The sequence below is a fragment of the Gouania willdenowi genome, chromosome 16 (assembly GCF_900634775.1).
Source record: "Gouania willdenowi chromosome 16, fGouWil2.1, whole genome shotgun sequence".
NCBI lineage: Eukaryota > Metazoa > Chordata > Actinopteri > Blenniiformes > Gobiesocidae > Gouania > Gouania willdenowi.
In genome coordinates this window covers 6,943,822-6,970,573 of record NC_041059.1, presented here as the reverse complement: position 1 = coordinate 6,970,573, position 26,752 = coordinate 6,943,822, and the positions used below count along the sequence as shown (strand labels likewise).

At 37.6% G+C, this 26,752-nt stretch overlaps 1 protein-coding gene across 3 annotated transcripts in view; it reads right to left on the bottom strand.

Moving 5' to 3' along the window:
* Window positions 1–25,338, bottom strand: part of ago3a (argonaute RISC catalytic component 3a) — a 29,620-nt gene extending 4,282 nt beyond the window's left edge. For 2 of the 3 annotated variants that reach the window (XM_028469852.1, XM_028469854.1), the window contains exons 1-16: window positions 24,608–25,338; window positions 13,366–13,537; window positions 12,570–12,690; window positions 12,260–12,468; window positions 11,067–11,203; window positions 7,749–7,883; window positions 7,570–7,657; window positions 5,965–6,112; window positions 5,742–5,861; window positions 4,548–4,691; window positions 2,798–2,931; window positions 2,505–2,689; window positions 1,664–1,823; window positions 1,460–1,550; window positions 1,168–1,362; window positions 230–364 (exon numbers count right to left, since the gene is read on the bottom strand). In XM_028469852.1, the coding sequence (XP_028325653.1) occupies window positions 230–364; window positions 1,168–1,362; window positions 1,460–1,550; window positions 1,664–1,823; window positions 2,505–2,689; window positions 2,798–2,931; window positions 4,548–4,691; window positions 5,742–5,861; window positions 5,965–6,112; window positions 7,570–7,657; window positions 7,749–7,883; window positions 11,067–11,203; window positions 12,260–12,468; window positions 12,570–12,690; window positions 13,366–13,537; window positions 24,608–24,626 (2,193 nt within the window). In that variant the 5' untranslated portion in view covers window positions 24,627–25,338. The remainder of the gene's footprint in view (window positions 1–229; window positions 365–1,167; window positions 1,363–1,459; window positions 1,551–1,663; window positions 1,824–2,504; window positions 2,690–2,797; window positions 2,932–4,547; window positions 4,692–5,741; window positions 5,862–5,964; window positions 6,113–7,569; window positions 7,658–7,748; window positions 7,884–11,066; window positions 11,204–12,259; window positions 12,469–12,569; window positions 12,691–13,365; window positions 13,538–24,607) is intronic. The other variant, XM_028469853.1, reaches the window with a different exon arrangement.
* Between the last annotated feature and the right edge of the window lie 1,414 nt (window positions 25,339–26,752).

Sequence of the window (26,752 nt, the reverse complement as noted above, 5' to 3'; positions counted from 1 at the left end):
TTTGAACAGAAAAATGGGATGTAATAGGTTCTTTGGCCTTTAAATGCCACTCCAGAGCACTCCGTCCACATTGGGTCCTAATGCTTTAATTGAGTGCAATTACAAAGGATGAGCAGAGTGAAACAGCAGGCTAGCATTAGGCCACAGCCTACAATAATAATACGTTAATAGAGATTAAGCACATAAAATGTCCTGACCCCTACACTTTTTGTTTATGGCGGGGACTTACTCTCTCGTTGCGGTCGGCACAGAATAGGCGTGTATGGTGGCGTTTTTGCACAACAATGTAGGTAATGCCAGGCTGGTACTCCTTCTCCAGACTGATGCAGGCCTCACGGATAGCCAGCAGCTCATAATACAGCACCTGGATAAATAGAGAGGGATCCACTTTTACTTTTATCACCATTAACACAGTACATAGGCTGTGGTCGAAATGGCACACTCCGTACTAAACACTACAAACTCAATAAGCATATACTGTCGACTATATACTATAAGTATGATTAGGATGATGACCGTTCCCACTGAAGTATACTTCCAAGTTTCCCAAGATTTAGAACCTATAACGAAAAAAACTTGAAGCAAACTAAGGCTGAAAATCTCTTAGAAGTTCTGAAGACATTTTAAAGAAAAAAGTGACCAAGTAGAATATCAACAAGTGATCATTTGATCCATAAAACTCAGGAACACATTTTATGTCGACATTTTGGAGATTTATGGAGGCTCTCCATTGTGCTACTGACTAAACTTCTGGTTAACTTCAAAACAAGAGCCCTATTTACAAAAGCATAAAACAAACTAATGGAAGACAAGAAGAGATGCTTTTGTTTTGAAAAGGGGATGTTTGATTTTTAGTTTGAAGCCAGTCCCAGGACGATTTCACATTCCGATCGCAATCCATCATGGGGGCAGTTGAGTATGACAAGTGTGCCCACCGTGCATACTTCAAAACTGTCCCGTTATATTATACGTCTAGGTATATCTCACATACTCAATCTTTTCTTCTATTGTGAACTCACTACATACTAATTTTGTCATCAGATTTCAAACACTGTAGGAAATATCTGGTCAGTTTAATGAATGCACATCATCCTCAAGCCTCGTTTTATTCTAAACTCTGTAGATTATCACAGCAATAAAGAAATCACAGCCATGTTTATTTCTGACCTGTCTGAACTGGCCCTCTGAAACGCCGTCCCTGTAGAAAATGATCCGTGTTGGCTTGTAGCGCGTCGACTTGTAGAACTGGATCAGCAGTTCCCGCACCATGGAGGCCAGGTCCTGGATCACCTCCTGTCTTGGTCTTTGGACTCTCACAGTAGCGCAGTACCTGCTGGGGTGAGCGTCCATACTGCCGACCACCTGGAGGGACAACGAATGTCAGAACGACAGAGAAAAGATGAAGGGAGGAAGAAACTGACATGCAACACAGATTATTGAACAAACAAAAAACACTCACTGCTGCAATCGATGGCTTCTTTCCATCTCCAGCTGGTGGATGAGTAACATCTGCTCCGAGGAAAATAACTGGCTGCTGAAACACTGACGGCCTGTGGGTTGCAGTGAAAGAATCAAGTCAAAAATCATGTTTCAATCTGATATAAACTCTATCTATCTAAAGATACATTTGGGTAAAGTGTTTAAAAGTAGTTTTTGTTCCTACCGTTGGTGAGGCACCAAGATGTTGTTGATGCCTCCCAGCTTTACATTGATCTTGAGGCAGAGATTGGAGAGCGTCTGAGGGGAGGTCTTGACGACGTTCTTAACTTGAACGCACTGGGTGGCCATACCCAGCAGGGTGTCGCCCACACGCTTCACCTCAGCTGCAGATCCCATCACAGTCAAAGTTATTTGTAAAGCGCTTTTTTTTTTAAAAAAAAACAAAAAAAAAAAACAAGTGTCGATACGTTTGAACTACTACAACTTAATCACTTTAGAAACGATACCGATATTGCTGCCTTGGGTATTTGCTGAAAACGTCACTTACGATACAATATTAGCAGTAATCAAATATACTTTTATGACTTATTTTGCAATGTGGAATGTTAGAAAAAGTGGTATTACTTAAACAGAAATCTTAAGTCAGCAAAACTAGGAATAAGAACCAATAGGTTACATACATTTTAAGTTTAAACATAAGAAAATTCTATAATGGAATAAAATGATTTAAAATAAATATTAAAGAGCCTGAAAAACTACCTCAATATATATAATTAAAAACAAATTATGTATCATGTGCTCTGCTCATAATACATGATTTTAGATGCAGGCGGATACGATACTCTATTTTTTTTCTGCTGATTGGAGAAAGAAAGTGTATGTGTGTCATATATATATATATATATATATACAGTACATATGACTTTTTATTCATGGTAATAAGGCGTGACCAGGATGCACACAGTCTTGCACCCTCAGAAAGAAGTGATAAACTCCAAAAACAATGGATGAAAGTAAAAAAAACTGAGAAAAAAAGTAAGAAAATAAAGGGAAGGCATTCTTACCATAAACTGGAGTTTTTCCCGGCAGTATGACAATAATGAGTTGCAGTCCAGCATAGGTGTTCTTTAGATGTCGGAACATGGGCTCCACGCTGTCCGCTCCCTGGGCATATTTGCAGAAACATGGCTGGCCCTGGATGGGCATCCCGGCGTCTTTAGAGATTTTTCGCAGTTGGTCTGTGAATCCTCTGCAGATCACAAAATAGAAACCAAAGGTGAGCGGAAACCCTAAAAACACTGGAACTTCTGTCACTCGGGTTGAAAAATAAAGACCAAACGTTAGCGTAGAATCTCACTTCAGGATTTCTTCGCGACACTGCCTCTGTGTGGCGAAGCAGGCGATGGCCCACATCTTAATCTCCACCCCCGTGTGGAACTGCTTCCCCCTCATGTCCCACACGCCGTGGCTGGGTGTGGCTACGGTGCGGTTCTGAAACAACAACGAAAGCTCAAACACACGTACTCGTAATTATGAGGGCAAACATTCACATTCATTCTGTTGATTCACTAAATAGGACACAGCATGCACACAATAGGCATAAAACACACACTCGTCACTGATCCACAACGACAGAAAAGCACATCAAAGTATTCATGCACAGAAGACTAGAATTGAGCACAAGCATTTGACTTGAAAATGAAGTAAATATTATTCATGTAGAACAGTGTTTTCCAACCTTTGGTCACCTAAAATGTCTTTTTCAAATTAAAACACAAAAATATTTGAGCTGGCACTCAGATACAGTATTTGTCACTAATCCTGAGCGCTCCCTATTTATAGAGCAGTATAACAAACTATGATACTTATAAAATTCTAATGTTAAAAATACTAAATTCTAAAAAAAAAAAAATGCAAAATGGGGTCACGATCCAAAAAAGGTTGGATGTAGACTTAAAGACTAAATGTTTTCTTTAAAAAGCCATATCATCAGAGGATCTACTATCGCAGATGAGTTTCAGCAAATATTATTATGAGGAATATTGTCGACTTATGTTATTTGTTTATAGTTTCAATTATTGGGAGATCAATTTAAAAACAGTAAAAAACAAAACAAGAGCACTCAGAGAGCGCAAACCTCCGCCAAGTTTAGAGGCACTGTATCTACAGTACCTTCCGGATCATCTCCAAAATCGAACTCCTTCCTTTTGGCATTGTCTATCAGCTCACCAAATTTCATTTAAACAGACAGACGGAGGGACGGACGGACAGACAAACGGCAGTAAAAACATAACCTCCTTGGTGGAGATCATTCAAGCAAGTTAATTCTGTCTTCTTTTTTTAAATAATATGTTACGATTACATTTAACCAGACAACTTTTTTTTCGGGAAATTTACTTTGAAATGTAGTTTATTACCTCCTTGGTGGAGGTAATAAAAAAATTCAAAAATGAAAACTGCACACCTATCCAAAAACAGAACCAAACTACGTTGCTGTTGGGATACTATATAAAAGATTAGAGTGCAGCTTAGGATTTCGTGAAATCATTCCTTCCATTCTATTTCACTGATTCCATTTTTTTTTAATTTAATTTGTTCTTTCTTTTATTATTTGTCATTTTTGGAAAACTGCAGCGTTTGATCAGAGATCACCAGTTGTAAACTCTTACAGCTAGAGTTGCAGGTTCTCCTTTAGCATCATATCAGTTTATTATTACTGCATTAAAGAGCAGTAGAATACATGTATTATCGCTAAGTGGATTGTCAAGTAACATACAGTCCTGCTCTGACCACGGCTAACTGAGGCAACATCGATGAAATCTGCAAATTCCAAATTTCCATTTAAATGTTTTGTCTGGTTTCCTACCATAAAAAGTCAACTGTTTTTATGCATTTATTTTTAAACAAATAAAAACATGTTCTATCATTTTATAGAACTATTGGCTTGCATGATAGAGACTCGAACACAACAGTTAAAAACAGACACCATGAAGAACAAACAGAAGCCAGAGTTAGTTCCCCCTCCACAGACACCAAAGTCTATGGACAGGGAAAGAAAGCGTGTCAAACAAACACAGAGAATGGGCGTGATTTTAAAAAAAAGGTACCATAAAGTGCTCTGTGCTCACCCTGCCGCCGTATTGCAGCATGGGGGCGGGTAGCACTCGCCCCGTCACATGGGCCATCTCGTCACGCACTTTGAACTGGAACTCCTGCACAAACGGGTCGGCTTCGTAGTTGGCACTGCGCACCTGAGAGATGGGAAGAAGGTCCTGGTTAGGATCACCAACAAAAACTTTAGGTCATTGGAAACCATTAAAACTGTGTTTTTCAACCTTGGGGGCATGACCCCATGTGGGGTCACATGAAATGTTTAGTAATTGATGAAAATTTTATATATATATATATATATATTTATTATCACTGTACAAAGTCATACAACAAAATTTGTAGCAGCTTGGAATGGTTACGACACAAAAGTAGAACAACAATGAAACCTTAAATCAAAAACACAAATATCTACCCAAGAAGAGGATAAAGGCGTATATATACAAGGTCAAGTACAAGAGCACAAAGGTTACATAGTGCAACAGTTTAATGAATGTTTTATATATTATAATTTAATAACAATTTTGTATTCCTTTTTTAAATTACAACACAATACTCAATTTCACTTTCTCAAACATAAATCTAGTCCAAATAAAATGCTGTATAAATTAAAGAAGAAACAGAAAAAGAATAAATGAAAAACAGCTCCACGACCCTAAAAAGGAGCAAGGGGGAAAGAAAATGGATGGATGTATACATAAAATACAGTATAAAAATATCTGAGCTGGCACATCTCATCACTTTGTGCACTAATCCTGGATACTCGGATATTTGTTACACAGTATAAAAAATATGATGAATTACTGGTCCTAATTGTAGGGGAAAAAAAGTATTTGGGTCGCCAGAAATTTGTGACATCAAAATGGGGTCACGATCCAAAATAGAATAGAGTTTATTGCCAAATGTACTAGTTAAAAAGAACAGGTACAATGGAATTCTTGTGCATGTCCCAGAGTCAGATTGAAAGAGTAGAAGGTGCAAAACAAGGACAGAACAGAAATATACTCTACAAAAAGATAAATAAATATAACCCAATTTGAATGTACATATTGCACATAGGAGAAAGTGAGGTAAATTGTCCAGCACGGGGGATTAATTTTTCAATTACTGGGAACGAATGCATTAAAAGCTCCGACACATGCATAAAAACTGACCTTGACATTCATTTATTTATAGTGTTGTCCAGAACTCACCAGCCTGCTAATCTCTTCCTGTCTGTCAGGTGCAGATCGAGCTGTGGCTTTGATCATGGTGGACGTCTGATTATCCGTCAGCTTTTTGATGCACCGCTGCCCTGCGACGATGTTACACACCTGCAAGAAAAGACGTGTTTATTCTTTTCAGCAAAAATCAGCAGAGTATTTCAAAATATTGACAGTGCACGATGTAACGGCAGCTTGTTTTTCATCATCTCACCTCCAGCGGAAGGTAGGTGTGCTTTTGCTCCTGGCCGACCTGTAGACACGGCAAATGTGGATACTTGAGCTGGAGGTTGTACTTTTCCCTAAAGTACTGGGCTACCGTGCGCTCCACAGTTTGACCGTTCTCCAGCTGTAGGGGGAACCTGTGGAGAACCAAAAAAGAAAACAGAACGTTTTTCTTTAAACACTAATTGTAACCGATTTTCTGTATCTTCAACTACACTAAAATTATGTGACCTTGTAGAATTTAAAAAAGCACAGGTTTTATACAAAGCAACAACTAATCTACTGCCAGAAGATATCCAAAACATTTTCTTCAAAAAAGAATTGATGGGAAAGTTAAATTTGAAGGTTGTAAGTGTTCAAAAAACTGTGAAAGGTTTTTGTATGACAATTTGTGGAGTAATAACTACTGTAAGTGTGGAGCTAAAACTATGTTCAATAATAATTCACTTTAAAAACAAGTATAAATAAATTATTTTCACAAGGTACAGGAATGAAGAACAGCTTTATTAATCACCAGTTTAGTTGTTGTTTTCTGTTTTGAGTAATACTGATTCACTATGGATGATGTGTGAATGTGAAGGCTGTGTGAATGATTATATATGGGTAATTGTTTATTTATTTTAAATACAACTAACAATATAAATAAATTGGTAGTGAATAAAGGGGTAGGATTAAATACGTTTTCACTTCTTCCTACTCCATGTAAATTGAGACGTTTAAGTGTTTGTGGATCAAATCAATGTTTTTTTTCTGCTGTTGTAATTCATCTTTTTTTCCTACTATTGTTCTGTTTTACATGTTCAAAATGAATAAATAAATCAACAATATTGAGGTCAATATAATAACTGGCATTGAATCTAATGCACATTACACAGTAAAGACATTATTGTTTGTCTAATGTTTCAAAAGTAAAAAAATTTTTTTTTTATTAATTTAAGAAATAAATGTTGATTTCTGCCCTTACTAATCACTAGAAATTAGGGACCTCTGCGTTGGTTGTGTTTACAGTGTTTCAAAGTGTTGATAAGATTACTCCCACAGTTCAAAATCATGCATCCAATCAAGGTTATGTGGCGTTAATTTGTCTTCTTTTTGAATAATATGTTAAAGTTTCATTTATTCAGACAATTTTTTTCAGGAAATTTGGAGTTGAAAAATATGCTGCAGGAGTAAACAGATGTGATAAACTTGTCCAGTCGTCTAAGGTTAACTATCAAACTAATGAAATAATAAATAAGACCCTCCTGCTAATAAGTTTTGAATTGTTGGGATTTTTATTAAATTAGATACCTTAATCTATTCCGGTCGAACCAAAAGCATCAAACAATTTCACAAACTTGTTTCTGTTATTGTTGTCTATAAATATTTAGCCATGGTACACGATAAAAATCTTCTTTGTTAAATTCACTTAAAGCCGCCTCGCAGCTATTTCAATATGGCATGACTCATGATGACTGCGTGCTCGTCTGATGAGTCAGCCTTATATGGTTTGAGGTGAATTTATGATGGCTCTCTCTTTAATCCTCATTTCCTGTCCTTTCCGTTAAACACGCTCTGCTTAGCATCTCCCAGTCCTCCCATCACCCTGACTCACGTTTGATGGCTGGCAGGCCGACGGGTAACGTTACAGACACGATACTTCCTGCGCATTGTTCCACAGTGCGTCACCTCCACCTTCAAACCTGAGGAAGAGTCAGAGTTGATGTCACACACACACACTGGCTTTTAATGAGCTGATGTAACAAAATTCATGACAGAGAAACACACGCGTACCTTTAATTTCTTTGGTGAATTTGACTCTATGAGAGTCGGTGAGAGGGCGGGGCTGTTCATCTATGTTGTGGATATCCAGGACTTCACACATGAACTGAATGACTGGCTGGGCCTTATAGAAGGCAGTGGCAGACACTACAAGACAAAACATTGGACGTTTTCAAATGCAAAACTTTCTAGGAAAAATCCACCCAAAGGCCATAGCATAACACAGGTCGCGCCCAATTGGCTGATAAAGGTGTCCTTCAGACGACTCGGCCAATCAGAACAGACATGTAGGCGGGCTGCTGTACTCAAGTTAGGTTTTACAGAGATTTCAAAGTTTCAACTGATGAAGTTCCTTCTCCACATAAACTCACCTCATCACTGTCCCGTATCTGCATATCAGTCCATTTACAGCTTTTTATGGTCACTTTTTACTGGATCCAGACTGATACACCGCTACAGCTGTTCTCGTGAACTACCGTGGAGCGATCACACAGAGTCCAGACTCTGAGTCAGAATACAGATACAATCGCTTCTAAACAAACTAAACGTGATGATTTGGCAACTTTATGCTTTTTATTGTTTTGTTTTTTTCCTGACAATAAAGAAGCTGCTTTTACTGTAGACCAGAGGTGCCCAACCCCCGGGCCGCGGACCGGTCAGTGGATCAATTGGTACCAAGTCACACAGAAAGAATACATCATTTTCATTATTTCAGTTGTTTATTATCAGTTTATTATCTGAGCCTTAACGATATTTTACATCTGTCTATCCCTCACTCTTGACTCATTCAAGGTGCTTGTCTCGGTCACCGGCCTGAGCATCCCCTTTAAGCACGTCTTAAAGGGCATGCTCCAGCCGATAAATTACCACTAAAGTGAAACCCCCAAGACAGCAAAATTAACAAAAAATTTGCATCTTTGCGCCGGGTAAAAGAGCCAGTCAGGAGACAGAAGACGAGGCTACGACTTCAAAGAAAAAGAAATTAACAGACTATACTAGGAGTCCTACTTGAAATATGGATTTATTGCAACAGGTCGTTCCCACACACCAAGCTCCCGATGGGACCGTCTCGTTGCAGAGAAACAATCTCAGGGCTTCCACTGATTTAGCGTTAGGATGAGTTGTATTTTTCATGCACTTTATATTTGTTTTTGTAGCATATCTTATGTTAAAGACATGTTTAATCTTAACGCTGCTAATAAAGTTGTATACACAGTGGATTCACGTTTATTATTATATTTAGAAAACAGTAATTTTTTTTATTTTTTTGGCCACATCTTAAAGTCTGGTCCGAGAAAATGTTGTTCGACATTAAACAGTTCCATGGGGCAAAAAAGGTTGGGGACCGCTGCTGTAGACAGAGCGGAAATCAGAACACCCTGGATACAGAATGTATCCAGGGTGACTACAGGTAGGAAGAAGTTAAATTTAAGACTTTTTAAGGACCTGCGGTCACCCTGTGTATCTCTGCGTCGTCTCGGTCTGTCTGTCTTCCTTACGTAAGCTTCTCCATCAGCTGGGTACTGCCCCGTGCACACCGGGTTGCCCATTCCATGTGTCTTTGCCATGATGAGGGAGTGTGCATCATGACGAAATGATCAGGATTCATTCATTGGTCCACCTGGTCTAATGTGACAGAGCCAAATTTTTTGGCGGCATGCAGTATGAAAATCGGAAAGATCCACACATTTGCCATGTCATTGTTTAAGCTGCAGGGTTGAAAGCATGGGAAAAAAGTAGTGACTTATAGACCAGAAATTATGGTACATAAATTAATACAAAATGTGAAGTTCAAAGTCTAAAATGGCCAAAACATTAGAAATAGATGAATAAAAGGGTTTATATCTGAGTAGACACAGTAAAGGGTTTAGACAAGCCTGGTGACACAAATAAACAATGAACTCAAGGATACTTGGGACAAAAAAGGTTTGGAAACACTGCCTTAGACAACAACAAAAAACTGAAGCATCCGTAGAATGCACTAGACAAACCAGTCGGGGCCAAAATGACCCGCAAAAAGACAGAGGTAAATCACAAAGCAAAGTCAGTCCTAAATGCTACATAGTTCATCATAGTTTTCGTAGATGACATTTTCATGTGACAAGTTTTGCTTTTTTTTTTGAGTTGTGAAATTTGTTGATGTATGGTGTCAAGAGATTAAACAAATTGTGCGACTAATTACTCATGCTCTGTAATTAATTAATCTAATTCATCTCACTTTTTTAAAATTATTTTTTATTTTTTATTTTTTTAAATCGCACACAAAAAATGCTGACAACTCAACTTGAGGTGTTTTCATTTAAAATACATATATATAACAAAGTGGCTTTATAAAGTCATTTATTGTTTGTTTTTAACAGACGAGAGCAGATGCAGACTCTGTTTGAGACTAGTCCAAAGGGCTACGTGTTGTGTTGAGTGATATTGTACTTTTGTCAATCTCCAAACAATAGAAAGTACAAGTGAAATAAAACGTCATATGGAGTGCTATAAATTAGCACATCATAAACAGTAAGAACACTTTTCTGAGACCAAACTTGTTGCCTTCTCTCTCTTTTAGATAATAATATTTATCCAGTGAGTTTGTTCATTTGTCAGTCACGGCGTGGTTGCAGCATGTAGCAGTTAGCACTGTCCAAGTGTCCACGCTAGCTGCTACATATTTAGCATTGCGTTAGTAGCGGAGGCTGCAAAGCTCCGGTGATAAGGCAAACTCTTTCTTGCACAATTTGCACACAACTAGGCTTCAGTTTTCCATCCGGTGTTTTTATAAGCCAAAATGAACACAAACAAAGCAGAGAAGCTCAGCAGTCTCCCCTCTTGTATTGTAGTCTGTGCATCAGTATTATGGTTATACTGAGAACTCTTGAAATAAGAATGGTTCCGCACTGTTTGGAGTGCTAGAAAAAAAAGCGATTAACAGCGTCATGTTTTTAAGCGCATTAATTTTTCCTGTAATTAATTCATCGTAATTATCACGCTAAAGTGACAGCCCTAGGAAAAATCCCAACTTTAAATAACTATTGCATTCTCACAAACTGTCATTAGGAGAAAACGAATCTGGCGAATAGGACTGGAAATAGCTTTACTATATACGGTAGGTTCTGACATTCCAATCCATCTGCTTAATTATTAAAATCTAATTTCCCCGAGCAGTGAAACAGGAAGACACACGGATTTCTGTGTAACTATACACTAGAAAGCAGTGGTATTCTGGTTATTATTATTGTTAATCACCAAAAAATTCAAACCACTTCCAGCCAGGTTTAGTGTAGTGCACAAAAAAAAGAAAGAAAAAAAAAGGTAAAAGCTATGGAGTTGGTTTCTCACCATCTATATTCAGCATCATTTTCCACATGGCAGGACGCACAGACTGGTGGAATCCAAACCAAACCTCCCTCCCACCTCCCAGAGGATGGTCGTAGCCCTCTGGGGCCGAGAAGAAGGATCGACCCACTGGAGTGTACCTGGAAGTAAAAATGAAGGAGGATCAGGCAATAAGAAAAAAAAAGAGAGAGAAAGAAATCTAATTCTAAAGATTTAATGAAAGCATCAGAAAAAGGTTCACACCTAAAATGTAAATGGAGCCAAAAAATGTCACCACTTAATATTTAATATAACTTGAGACTACACGAGTGAGGTTGGAGTGTGATGACTTCTTGATTTATCAACCTACACACACTCTGCCCAAAAGACTTAAGTGGTTCATATCTAAGACATTTTAAAACAAACGCTGAAGATTGATGAGGGATCAAGACGTCTGCAGGTCTCTTGGCACTGGTGAGGACGTGTAAATTTAACTCCTTCATAAAATGAAGTGTTGAAGACTTTTATTAAAGCTAAAGCGATACAGCATGTGGCCTAAGAGGTGGGGAGGCTGCACTTTAATTAGGGCCTGTATAGCCTATGCTTGCGTCACACAGAGATTATAGTAATCAAACTGATACTATGACCAAAGATAGTGTGTAATATAAGTGTCCTCAAAATACATGTTAATGTTGATTTTACAGCGTTTCACAAAAACAAATTTAACATTTCTTTATCTGCCATTCAGGTGCATTGACTACATTATAACATTAAAATGTAAATTGTATGATCATATATTAGTATGTACGCCTATGAACTCTGTTTATAAAAATGATCATATCGCAAAAAGTGAAATAAGTAAATTGTTCAAATTACTACAGGAGTGTTCAGAAATGCCTTCCAAAATATTTCTAAATGTAGAAAATTGAAGATCAATGTGTGTTACGCATTTATTTTCCTATTCATTACAATTTGAACACCTTTATCTACTGTTTGTTGTTTATTTGTATAAATAACCCTTTAGCTTAGGTTGTAAGGATTCTAGGGATATAAAGTATTTCCATTTCCAAATACAGACTTGACTGCATAGAATTTATTTTCTTTTTTGTGTTTGTTCTATTGCCTAGCTCGAAATAAATGAATTATATGAAAATACTCTAATACAGTCCTCAGAGGGATAAAAAGTGACTAATATTTTAAAAGGCAACAGTGCTTACTTCATGGAGGGTAAGTGTCGAAGCACAACATCTACTGCGTGCACAGGGTTGGTGCTGATGGGCTTATCCAGCTCCAGGGGCTCAGGCATGCTGCGTCCAGTCAGTACCTCGTGGAGCATGTGCCAGCTCACCAGAGACACAAACTTAATGGAAACTTTAAAGGGACGGTCCTTCCCTCCCTCACCTGGAAGGGTGACATCTAGGTCCACCTGTGGGCCAAACAACAAAAAGTGTCCAAAGTGATGGATTAAGAGGGAAAACACTCTGATTGCTGGAAAGATTAGATCCTTATTTTATTTTTCCTGCTCACCCCCGTCGGCGCCACGGGCAGTGGGTTGGCTGTGTAAAGACTTCTCTTTCCATCGTATACTGGCCTACGATCTCCAAAGATTGTCACCTTGAAGTGCTGCACCATTGAATCGACCACCTCCCTGAAAAACAAAGACGCAAACATTTAGTCCTTATTCTTCAAATACTCAGATGCAGGGTTGGGGTCAATTAAATTACAATACACTAAAAAAGTTATCTATCATCAAATTTGTTTTTCATGTCTTAGTTACATTTTTAGACTTCCTAATCAATGAAATAATAATAATTTTGGCGTAGGCATCTGTCTTTTTTTTTTTATGGTAAAATGAGTGACAGGGAGTGGGAAAAGTTAATTTCAAACAATTTAAGAATTGTTAACTATGTATGTATAAGCCATAAAACTGTAACATGGTTCCCCAGATTTGCATTTCATTTAATTACATTAAAAATAACAGTTTTTATAGAATTTCCATGCCAATTACAATTACAGTCCATTATCTAAACTCAATCACATTTAAATTATGATTATAACAGCAAGAGATTTTTGCAATTACAATTATATTTACATTATAATTGCAATGAATTATCAATTACTCGATTACAATTATAATTGACCCCAACCCTGCTCTGATGTCTGTGTTGAGGATTACTCCCTTTGTGAATTCTTTCAACAGTCCTTTATGGCTCCATTGTGCTAGCAGCTAATTGGAAGTTTATGTCTAGCGGGTAGTAATGTCCTTTTTTAGTGAAATAAAAACAGTTTCCTGAAAGTGAGTTTATCGAAGGCCAAATCTTACCTGTTTACTCGCCGAGGGCACTTGTCAGGCTTTATGTCCACCTCGTAGAGGTAGACATCCATCTTTGGGATCTCCACCTGAAAGCAGTTGGCCAGCAGCTTGATGGGCTTCCCCATGGTGCCATAGCCAGGCCGCCGAGGCATGGAGAAGAGGGCCTGGGGCCCAACGGCTCCTGAGGGGGTAACGATGAAGACAAGAGAAATAAATAAACAGGAACAACTGTGCCGATCTAATGTAGGTCATTCAGGCTGAAACTGAGATGGATTCCATACATGTGTTAGGTTGGTTGAACTTGATATGAATGTCAAACCAACACTACGGTACTTACGTGGTGTTTACAATCTGCAAACCTCTAGAGTCAAAGGTTGGCTGAGGGCAACATTTGGAGGACCTTTTTTTCATGCTTTTGTCACATGATCTTAACAAGTCTCAGTGACAGAATTTTTCCCAGTAAAACTTTTTTTTTTTTTTTAAATGACTACATTCAAAATATAGTGGAGTTTCATTAAATTAAAAAACAGACTTTCAAGTGGCCATGTGTGAGTAAATCGTCTTAATGTAATCATCAATGTCCTTATCAGGTAAATTATCACCTTCAGCAGCTTTAATGAAGAAAAAATTACTTTATGAACTAGTTGTCAGCAACTTTAGAGCAGGACCAGTTTGAGTTTAAGTGGGTCACAGATTTTAGGTGGAGCAAATTCAACATTAATGTGCCCTGGTTTGCACTTCCATATATAGATGATAATGTATATCAGTCCCTGCAGGATCTTCACTTCAATGTTCCTGATTTTAGGAATAATTTTAGGAACACTTGCCAGATTTGGAAAAACTGAGACTTCTTTCAACAATATCAGATTAAAAATGACTTTCGTCATGTGATATAAAAAGTGGAAAATTGAGCTCTGCAAAAATTGGGGATTTTAATAGATTTTTTTGTATTTGGAAGGGCCAAGATATCTACAACTGAATTAAATTTTACATATAAAAAATGTTTAGTGTTTTTTCTATAATTTTTTCTTTCTAGAGCAGGCCGAATTTAATGCTCTAAAGGCCCGGATTTGGCCCTGGGGCCGTGAGTTTGACACGTATTAAAGAGTACACATTCAAAAGTTGGACCAATGCCCTAGAAACAAATTTTCAACTGAAGATCAATTCAGTGGCAGATGAATATGAAACACCTCATCTTAAAATCTCTCGTGTGACAAACCATATGGATAAACACACACACAGACGTGTTAACACCATGAAGTGTGTTGAACATGAACCATTTATATCCAGAAAGAGAGAGTTGTGTTGAGTTTAGTGTGCCAGTGCCACACTCATGCCAAGGCTATATTTGGTCCTGCTGAGCCTCACTCTTCACTCTACACACCACAGCTGAGAAACCTGATGACTTCTTTGATCTGCTGTTACACCTACGATGACATCCAGTTGTTGTCATTTTTTACGCAAGAACTCTCGACACTCTGCTCTTTAGTTAAAGTGTTGCTTTGTTAGTTTCACAAGCCTTTTAATTTCATTTTCTTCGCAGGCTTCCAGAAAACAAAACAACCCCAAATGTGTCATTGATAAATGAAAGTCATGCTTAAGTGTGATTCATCGCCACTTTGACTCATCGGCCCACATACTGTATGTGGGTGAAGTTAAGGTTAACAGGCCCTGTGCAAAGGGAAATTTGTGGGGAAATAAACCCTCCCACAACAGAACAGAAACCTTCTGTAAAGGCACCGGGGACAACGTGGGCTTGTTTATTTACTGTTGGGGGTTTTGGATGATGGTGTTGCCATTTCTTCGACTCCATCTCTATCGTGCTGTGGGGTGAAGACTCTGGCGATGGATGTGGGGGGGCAGGTTTGGCAATGTCAATGGACAGTGAAGGCCTTGTGTTTAAAAGCACGTGCTGAGAGATAAAATGCTGGAAAAAAGAGGGAAGTCTGGAATTCCTGCTATGACTTTCTCCCTCTATCTCTCTCTCTAACACACACAAACTTTGTTATGGTAATTCCCTTGGGGCCCTCATTGAAACGTGTGAGTTCAGTTCAATTTCACACACATGAGAGTGACAAAAGGAAAGCAAGACAGTTGATCTAAAAAGTCCTCATAGCTCAGAGACAAAGTTGTCTTCAGGAGATTACGCTGCTTGGTCACAGGTTGTCATTGGTGAAGGTTTTAAAAGTTACTTTGGCCACGGTTACATGATGTATACATGATGAATTAATTATTTGGAATTAAAGTACTCTGCTTCGTGTTTACATGGAAATAGTAATTCCGAATTGAGGTTTGCATGGAAAAACACGCCTTTATTTAATTCCGCTTTAGGTCTGGGGGTAGGGAAGGGTTCTGAATGGACAGGGTGCGATCTCTGACGTGAACATACTCACGTCACGAGTACGTCATCGCAACAGGAAGAGCACGCGCACAACGACCGGAATTAATTTAAAATGGAATTGAACGTTTACAAGATTGAGGAATTATTCAATTGGGAACTAAAAATCTGAATAAACCAGCCACTTCAGACTTTCAAATTTTAGTATATTCCAATACAACCATCCAATGCATTATTTTTACCTGGTTTGACGACCTTTGAACTGATTTTTCTTTCAAAAATTAAACGATTTGCTTGAAGCTAACATACGAAGCAAAAGGCTAGAAATACTAAAGGAAAACCAACTAACTTGAACACTGTCAGACTGATGCCAGCCATTTTAACATCAAAACAACCAAATATCGTATTGCTCCCCACCTTCCCAGACAGTACTTCTGTTTGGATGATAACAATTTAACAAGATGCAAAAGGGCATCAAAACAAACGCATTTGTATAATCACTACACTGGCAGCCTGCCCTTGGTATTTGGCATGAAGGCCTTTGCATTCTAACGCTTCCTGCAGTGCTAACCCTGCTGGTGAAATTTTTTAGACACAGATAACTCGAATCCCTTTGAGGTTTTGTTAAGATGATAATTATTGACTAGGAATTTTCTTGGGAAAGTCAGAAAAAAAAAATTACAAAAACAATATTCTAACAGTCTGACAAATTTGAATAAACTAATCAATAACCAGGAGGATGCACTTAAGGAATCCATTGTGTTTTTTTATTCAATGAGCCACAGCACAACATTCGTTGTAGCTTGATGCACAAAATTCAGTGGAATAACAGCAAGCTGCTTTGAGCAGTGATTTAATCTGCAGTGAAGCCGGGATCACAGATAACTTTAAATATCCCGCCAAAGGAAAAAACATTACGTGAAGATGAAAATCAACCAAACATTTCACATTTCCTGAATAACCGCCCTATTCTTTCTAAGGCATGCAAGAGACACAACCCAGTTTGACAAATGCTTTAAACCAGAGAAGCCAGAGGCCAAAAACAAACGCAGAGCTTTACCACAGATGGCTGGAGAGGATACCGGGGATATGTAAGCTAAGTTAGGCTAAATGCACTAAAATAAACCATGTTTGAGCTTTGAGTTTGAGACAGGGATCATCATCATTCCCATGCTGCACAGATAAGCCCACAGCTGCACAGTCATCAGCTGCTGCTAAATGCTGGGGAATTGCATGAAAAGAAAAGAAAATCCAAACATTAAGCTTTTAAAATCAAAAAGCAATTTTGTACATGAACTTTAAAGATGTGGGAAATACCAACGCAAATACAAGGATTTGTACTAAATTATTAATCACATGTTTAAAATAAGGGATACATTTCAGACTCCCATTTTTAATATAATTAATATGTTTAACACACAGTTAAAACACATTTTAACCAACTTTTAAAGAACAAAGAATGATGTTTAGGATGAAGAATATACTATTCTAGCCTTGTAAGGAATGTGTAGAAAGCTGCTCTCTAGATTCCATATCAGTAACAAAGAAAAGAAAGGTTAATACCATGTCTCTGTCTTTGTGTCATAGCTTTGTTTTTAGCCGTCCCCAGGCCACTAACATATTTTCAACTCAAGGAGAGTACAGAGTGATATTTATGTTTGTCCATTCCTTCTTAGGATTCATAGGCAACTGTTTGATTAGTGTGACAAGCATAGGATTTATTTTTAATCGTTAGGAAAGCTGGCCGAGAATCCATCAGTGAATAAGGCACCACACGCAGGACGTTTTATATCGAGTAAAACAATGTCCTGAGTTCACAATAAGTGTGAAGCCAGAATAACTGGAAAGCAGAAGACAAAGCTGGCATCCATGGCTCAGGTGGCGACCGTGGCTCAGGTGGTAGTGGGTCGTCTTCTGATCGAGAAATTGGGGGTTCGATCCCAGTACCTGACTATGTGACGAAGTGTCCTTGGGCAAGACACTGAACCCTAAGTTGCTCCCAGTGGTCGACTAGCGCCTTGCATGGCAGTCCTGTCCCACTGGTGTGTGAATGTGAGAGTGATTGGGTGAATGAGCTGATATGTAAAGTGCTTTGAGACTGCTTCAGTGTTGGGATAAAGCGCTATATAAATCAAGTCCATTTACCATTTACCATCCAGTAGCCACTGACCCCTGTAATTATCCCTGGAGGACAACTGTCCACACTGTAAAGTGCAAACATGTCTACACTATATCCCAGAGTGGCTCGACTGAGCAGTAGGAACAAGACAAGTGTTCGATGGCCACAAACAAATGTGTCAGCCACAGCAGGCCAAAACTAAAATAATACAGAATTGAAACACTGCCACCAGGGAGCAATTTGGGTTAAGGGCATTACTTAAGGGCCCCTCAGTGATGGCCTACAGTGGATTTGAACAAGCAACCCACTGGTAACAAGTCTGCTTTCTTAACCGTTAAGAAAGTGTTGCCAACAATACTGCTACTGCTCTGAACCACAAACCTACATGTTGGCAAGCAGATGAGAAGCTGGTCAGTTGGTTGACACTTACGTATTGTGAAACTAGTCCCAAATCATTAAAGAAAACATAAATGAACAATAATATGAGAACTATAAGCAGATAAGTGATCCACTCTAATGTAGAAAGCTTTCAAACACAGAAGCAGTTTTGGTAAAAGTGACTTTATAATTCCATTGGGAGAGGTCAAACAGGGCTTTCTGACCCCAGTGGAACAGTGAACGAAAGCCGGGGACGGTTCACTTTCAACGTCAACTTGGGCAGAACGATGCTTCATTACGGTAAAAGTTCAAGGCAATATTTAAGGTCTGCTTTTCAATATTTTGATTGATAAATTAAAATTAAACACAATGGATTTAATTATGATGAGAATAGCTAATATTTAATTCCTAGAGATTAACAAGAAGTACTTGGAAATAAATAAGTTGAATACATTGAAACTCAGTTTAAGTACTGTTTACTTGGATTTTATAAAAATTCAGGGAGCAATTTCATCTATTTGTTCTGGTGAACATGAAGAAAGCTCTACACTTTGTTTTAGTATAATAATTTTAAAAAAAAATGCTTAAACCTTTTCATCCAAGATTTGGGTCAGCGTTTATTCTACAGTTTAAGGTATTTTCATCATAGATCAGTGTACAAAAAACAAACAAACAGTATGCTGTATTTAGTCTAATCCCAGGTGCGTCGGTTATCAGTTTCTTTGATTACTAACAACCGGTGTCATTCCTAAAAAACATTATTGGAAGACCCTCAATAGGGTCATATCAGTTTAGTTTTAGTTTCTGCTTAGATTAAAAACAGCATGTATATGTATATGTATCGCCTGCCTCCGATTTACTTTGGTTCTTCAGCAAGATCCAAACCAAACACAGACGACACGAGTCATGTTCCTCTTACTGCCCCTTTCAGCACCCCTGAAAAACCGAGAGAAAAAATAGAAGGAGGTGGAAAAGAAGTGTGGTCAGGCCACGCTGGCTTCTAATCTCTCTGACACATCATGTTGTCAAGGTTTCCTTCCTTTCCTCCTCCTCCTCCACGTGTCTTCTCATCACCCTCTAAACACAACCATCCTTTGACTTCCCCCTCTGTCCACGGAGGCCGCAAGCAGCGGTTAGCGGCACACGTTTGTTAGCCAAAACCACTACGAGTACGTCCCCATCTACGTCAAAGGGCTAACACACACACACGCACACGCGCACACGCACACGTATGTCAGGAGATCATAGTAAATTTCTTGAAAAAAGTTGTCTGAATAAATGAAATCTTAAAATATTATGGATGATCTTATTTTAAATTTCATGACATCATCTTTTGTAAGAAACAAAACCAAGTGTCATTTTTCCTCTAAAATTTAAGTCAAGACTTCCTCATCTACAAAGAAGACAGATTGAATACAAAAAGTGCAAAAATCAACAACCATATTGCAACATTGTGAAGCATTTTTGTGGTGGAAGTTACAGATGGGGGAGGCGACTAGTGTTAGAAGAATGCACATAACAAATGTGCGAACCTAACTGAAGAAAGCAGACTGCAAATCAAGGACTAAATCCTCCTTCAAAGCCCACAGAGAATAAAGCTACAAGTGGAATGACAGGCAGTTTCCCACTGGGGGACAGAGGACGAAACACAAGCAGTAACCAGGGAACGGAGCATGGAGGGGTGGTAACTGTCTGAATAAAAAAAGAAAAGAAAAAAGAGCGGGAAAACGCACCAGGGGCAAAATTGAAAGAAAACTACAAATAAGGGAAACAGAAAAGCCCAAGAGTTATTTTCACTAGATTGTGAGCAATTAGGGAAAGATTTAATCATGAACAAATGTAGCTTCTCTCTCTCCCTTACATTGAAAGCCTGGCATACTTAAAGCCTACCTGGTTACTAAGTGAAATGTAACAGGTGGAGGAGGGGGAGGCCCCCCTCTTGCTCTGGATTTACCAATTTATCATCTTCCAGTAAACATCATCATCTCTCAAGATGACAAATGTTTACGAGACAAGTCAAGAGACATGAATAATTATAAAATACTGCATAAGGGGATAGATATTGTAGCATTCATTTTTAATTCTTAGTATTTTATTCTTATTAAATTATCTTCTACATGTACTGTATATTTAATTATCATAACAGTTAGAACATATTTCAGAAATTCTAATGTAAATTGTTTTTGGTTGAATGACAAATTAGTCAGGCAAAAAAATAAACTACTTTCCAAAGGGGAGACAGTTTTGATCAAATATGGCCAATAAAAATGTCTCAGGGTAACTAACTAAAAATGTGTTGTTATTCTGTCCACAAAGAATTTGGATTAAACAAATCAGACAAAGCACACATAGAATGACAACCTGTCATTGCGTGGTGGTGTTTATTAATTCCTAAGACTTTAAAGCAAAGCTCTCTGTATCAAATGATGTGCTGCTTCTCTAACTTTTGCCAGGCCAAAAATTAGCATTTTCTCACATCACTGGTCCTGTGAAGGCTCCTAGACTGATGGAGGCCCCTCTTTTATTCCTTCACCAAGGCTTCAAGCTCCCTGGGTGTTCTGATATGAAGTACTGACCGTAGTAGCACACAATATGACGATTCTATTACAACTCAGTACATTTATTATATATATCACATTTTATTTAAATGATATTACATTTTGTTTAAATTAGATTACTACATTGTATTTCAATTTAATTCATATCATTAAATTGTATTTAAAGCTGATATCTGGAGTTTCTGGGAATCTATGTTTATATACGATTCTTTTGAAATATGAAAAAATACCTAACTAGTCTTTTACTATGTTCTAATGCCAGTGGTCATTCATATACATTAATGTATACAAGTCCCTCCTTTGTCGTATAGACCCTATACAAATGGAAACAATCGCAGAGTGCGCACTGCCAATAGGCTTCGACTACATGTTTTTGAGACTGTCAATCAAAGTGAATGCGGAACTGTGCACGGAAACAAGGCCGCGCATCACAACAGCAAACAGGTAAATATGATTTTGGCTCTTACCTGACCCATAGACCTATATCAATGCGACCTTGTTATGTTCCGCGTGTTTAGGGGGGACATCTCAGAAACTCCGGACAGCAGCTTTAAATTTTAAATGTATCATAACATTTTATTTCAATTAAAATTATGTTACTATCTAAGGGTGTCCCGATTCGATACTGATATCAGTCCGATATTAGCCAAAAAATGAATATCGGATTTTATCGGACAGCATTTAAAATCACCGATATAAGCGTTCTGATAAAATTTTCCGCTCCAGCACTTCCATTCATAGGTGACTGTGGTTCACACTCCAACAAAGTTTCATTCAATTGTAGAATACTGCAGATATTATGTTGAAGGTTAAAATGAATGTAACCAATTAGTTAATAATAAATGGGTCAGTTTTTCTCATTCCTACTGTTGATGACTACTGTTTTCTGTTTGAGTGACATCACTTGATCAAGCCTTTTCTACCATTCCACACTACAAAATAAGTAATAAAAGTATGTAGGATTCGTGCTGATATCGTATCAGATCAATATCGGTATCAGCCAATACGCAAGACTGCAATATCGGTATCGTATCGGAAGTTGTATAGGGACATCTCTAATTATATCATTACATTTTATTTCAATTTCATTGTATATTCTGCTACGCTACTATGTATACATCTTTTACCCCTATTAAAACCAACTACCTTATATATATACATAGATACACACTTTTGGTTAAAAAAAAAAAAAGAAGTTACATTTCAAGTTGATTTATTGAACATTTTTTACATAATATCAAACTTGTTTATGAAAAGCTAAAAACCATGTAAAAAAAATCTGAGTAAAAAAACTCATGATAAGTGGTATGTTTTCAATTAATATAAATAGACGTGTACGTGTGTCCACCTGATGTCAGTGAAGGTTGCCAATGGGAAAACACCTTGTACTCCGTTATGCTACCAATACCCAGAGGAGCTCCAAGGATCTCTACCCCTCTGGGAGAGGGGGAGGAGGAGGTGGCCAACAGCCTAAAAGCAGTATCATGTGTCCCTGGTTGATCAGGAGAACCCGCTGGAGCATTCATTTGATTGGTCACATAAGAGGAAAGCTTCCGTTACAGCTGAGACAAAGCCAGGTGGTGGGGACAGTTTTAAACGGCCACTGGGGTCAAGTTCAACAGCTAAGGAGCTAAATAGCATTGTGAGTCAGCAGCAGGGCTAGCTATTAGCTAACCAAGTGGGCAGAGATGAAGTTTAAGAAGGGAGATCTCTATTGTGCCTTTGTAATGCATCCTTTTTTTTCAGGAAATACAAAAGTTGAAACATAAAGAAGGTAGATTTCAACTTGAGCCGACGTGCAGGAGACAAAGATACGGTAGCAATAAGAATCTTCAAGTACAATTATTGAATTTACTGAATTAATACTCGAGTAGTAGCTATAATAATAATATGAATACAATATCCTGGAATGCCAAAGACTGATTTATTTTAAAAGGATACAGTTGCATCTATTTGTTATCTTTTAAAAATGCATTTCTGGTAGTATTTTGATCAATTAATATCTTTTCTAGTCCATTGGTCAAAGCACAAGTATATCAACTCATTGCAAATTTTAACATTTCTACTCATTTTAAAGTCCAAAAACCTGCCTGTGGAGGATCTACTGTATGTGTCTATATCTGGGATTTTACTACTGATTTATTCTGAAAATAGACTAAGTAGACTACACGATTACATAATTTCATCAAAAGATGTGACAAAAGGGCACTCACCCTTTTTTATTCCCCCCCCATTTCCTTTTATGCATTTTATTTAATTTTTTGCTTTTCCCTTTTTTTGTTCATCGTTTTGTTTGTTTCTTGACTTTTTAAATTAATATATATTTTAAAATGCAGTGTACTTTTCGACGACAGTTGTCTGTGAAAACAATTTTTTTTTTGTTAGTTATTGCAATAAAGTATTTTTTTAAAAGTACTGTATATAATCAATGCAAAGTTTAACATTTCAACTAGATTTTAAGTCCAAAAACCTGCCTGTTGAACATCTATGTCAATATCTGGGATTTTACTACTGATAAGCATGTATTCTGCCTTGCAGCATAAATCTTCTGGCATTTGCGTTGTTATTATTACCCTGTAACCCAGCACAGAAACAGAATAAACCATTCATAAAAACAGTTGGAATTATAAATTGAGATATTGGTCACAGCTTAAAAAAATAATAAAAAAAAATAAAATCGTTAATGAAAACTCAGTTTAACACTTAATCCATAGCATTTGTCTGAGAACATTAAAAGGCACATGAATGAAAGGTTTAACTTCTTTTAAAAAATAACAATAATAAGCTTGAGAATAAGACAACATGCCTTTAATTTGTTTCAAAGAAGCAGAGCCGACAGTTTATTTTATTCACCATATTCCTTCTGATTATTGCTGCACCTTTTTCTGATAAATAGATCAAACACAACAGCAAAAATAGTTTGGATAATAACTGGCTTCATTGTTGCACAGACAACTTTCATTTCTTACCTTTAGCAATGAGCCCTTTATCTACTGTTACCCACTCAATAAATTCAAACAGTTGTAACATTGTAGGATGACAAACACATTTTAAATATCCCCCCTGAAAACCATAAACACATCAACAGAAGAGAATCTAGGAGAGATTAGTTTCCAGTTTCTCAATGACAAGTAGAATAAAGTTAAGTAGCGGTTCAAAATCGACAAATAACGTTTTAATTGTGTAAGGAGGACAAGATCTACAAGCAGTGACATCATCAACCAGTTTCTTAGTGGAATAGTATGTTAGTAGTGTGGAATTGATTTTTATTATTGGCGATTATCAATCAATTCTTACATTTCTGCAGATCAAAAATGTAAATTTTTCAACCAGTCGAGGCGTACTAATTTTGATATGTCAATTACACTATACAATATTGAAAGTGATGTCAAATGAAGGATCAATAATTAAAAATCGATTTGTTATCAAACTGAGACTTCAATAGAATAGAGGTATTTGGCTGATGAACCACCTTTATGTGTTATAGCACCGTATTTTATTAGATCAATAAAACAAAAGAACTTAACTTTAAGTTTGGTGATGACACAATGATACATCTTTACCTGCCTCAACATAATGAGTTTATTATGAACACAAGCAATGCTAAAGTTTTCATATATTTAAATAGGTGCTACTTGTTCATCCCACTCCCTTTCGAGCAGTATTTATTTATGTTATTTACAATATTTATGTTAATACAGATGTCATTAGATATGTAAGCTACAAATGGAAAATTGCATGTACACATACTACTAAACCTTTTTTGTGTGTATTAAATTGCTCGAAATAAATAAATAGTAACAATTTCGTGAATGTCATCATCCACCTGAGTCAGAAGGTATTAAGTTACTGGATTACCTGTAGTTCCGATTTCCATTCATGAGGTCCCTGCCCGGTTCACTACCCGGATCACAGTAGTCAAATACTGGGGGATTTTCCTCCGATATACGATCCTCCGGCTGTGACACAGCCTCTAGTCACCGTCTGCCCTTTCACTCAGACACGGCCCCTTCCTACCGCCAGTCACCGGGCCGAGGTCCTCCTCAGTCTGCCCCCGCAAACCGCCGCCTGTCCGCGCGGTCAAGGTATCCAATGGGAATCGCTGCTCGGGGCGACGCGGTGGCAGCGGAAGCCTACTAGCCTTAGCCGTTAGCTTCGCTAGCCAGGCTCGGAGAGAGAAAGTGGCAGGGGCGGACGACAGTGGTTGTCAGGATATCATCCCAGCGGGGTCGAGGAGTTCAACTGAACCGCTACCGATGTCGGACAACAAGCAGAAGTGGCATTAATGGCTATCCACGACACAACCCCAGGTCCGGGTTAGCACGGTAATTAGCTAGCAGCCTTTAGCCTCAGCACAAACTGCTTGATAGTTGGAATCCTGAATTGCAACAGCGATAAAAACAGCTGCCGAGGCGGTCCCGTCCTCCCAAAACCGGTTCCCCGAGCTCGCCGACGAATGTAGTTTGTTCCCCGGTGGCAGGAGAGAGCTGTCAGCGTCGCTTTGTCGTGCCGTAAGCCGCTGAGTGTGGGGATTTGGAGGCTGTTTGACAGATCAGCTCTGCAGGGCTTTGGCCAGCCTGCTAAATATGGTGAACTCGTCTCTCTGACACCGACAGGAAGAGGTGGGGCCGTGGTGTGACGTCAGAGACATAAACCCCGCCTTCCACCTGAAGTAACCTCAAGTTTATGCAAAAAAAGAAAATACAAAGATAAAAAGATCCATTAATGAATTAAAAAAAAAATACTAAAACTTTAAAACATGTTTAAAGTTTATGTTAAAAACAGTAAATTAGACATTTAAGGTAGCATATTTTTTAGCACATCTTTCTTCCCATTCATCACTATCAATTTATTAATGAGATATTTTAATGGGGATTCCTTCTGCCACTCATTTTCTTCAGTCTATCCTTTGGTGAAAGTAGCCCAAGTGTAAAAAACCCCAAGTGTACTCCTTTGGTTTATGTGAAAGCATTTATCAAATTATTACTATTCAATAACATAGTTTTTCTAGTAATTTGATTCGCTTTTTTTTTTCCTTTGTTTTTTGTCGAATAACATACGTGTGGCCAAACCTTTTCACAAAAATGTTAGTACGAATCTCATAGGACACATTAAAAAGCATAATATAAAAAATAAATACATAAAAAATAATAATAATAAATTCAAAGCCAAAGTGTCAGAAAACCACGAATAGATGGCTTACATTTTTTTGCTACTGAGATATAGTTTAATATGTCAAGGTTTCATTTATTTAGACAACTTTTTTCAGGAAATGTACTTTGAAATGTAAAATGTTTAAGTTAGATTTTTTAAATTAGATTATTTAAAAAAAAAAAAAAAGAAACATTTCAAAGTACATTTCCTGAAAAAAAGTTTTCGGGATAAATTAAACTTCAACATATAATTTAAAAAATAAAATTTCTGAATAAATAAAACAATAACATGTTATTTCAAAGTAAAATTCCTGAAAAAAAAGTTGTCTGAATAAATAAAACCTTAACATATATTTTTTTAAAAAACAAGACAAAATTAACTTGCTGCAGATTTTGTTTAGATAGATTGGGAAAAGCCTGCTGACCTATATGCATACAACAAATAGGAGTAGCTACGTATATGATAAGGAACACAATTTGACAAAAAATAAGGCTAATAATTAGGGATGTCCCGATACAACTTTTTCACTTCCAATACAATACTGATATTGCACCCTTGAGTACTGGCCGATACTGATATCAAAACGATATCAGCACGAATCATACATACTTTTATGACTTATTTTGTAGTGTGGAATGTTAGAAAAGGCTTGATGAAGTGATGTTACTCAGAGAACAATAGTCAGCAACAGTAGGGATGAGAAAAACTTACCCATTTTTTATCAACCATTTGGTTACATATATTTTAACTTTCAACATAATATCTACAATATTGTACAATTGAATAAATACATTATAATATATAGCGGAGATTTAGTTGCAGTCCGGTTAAACACCGATAATCGTTTTC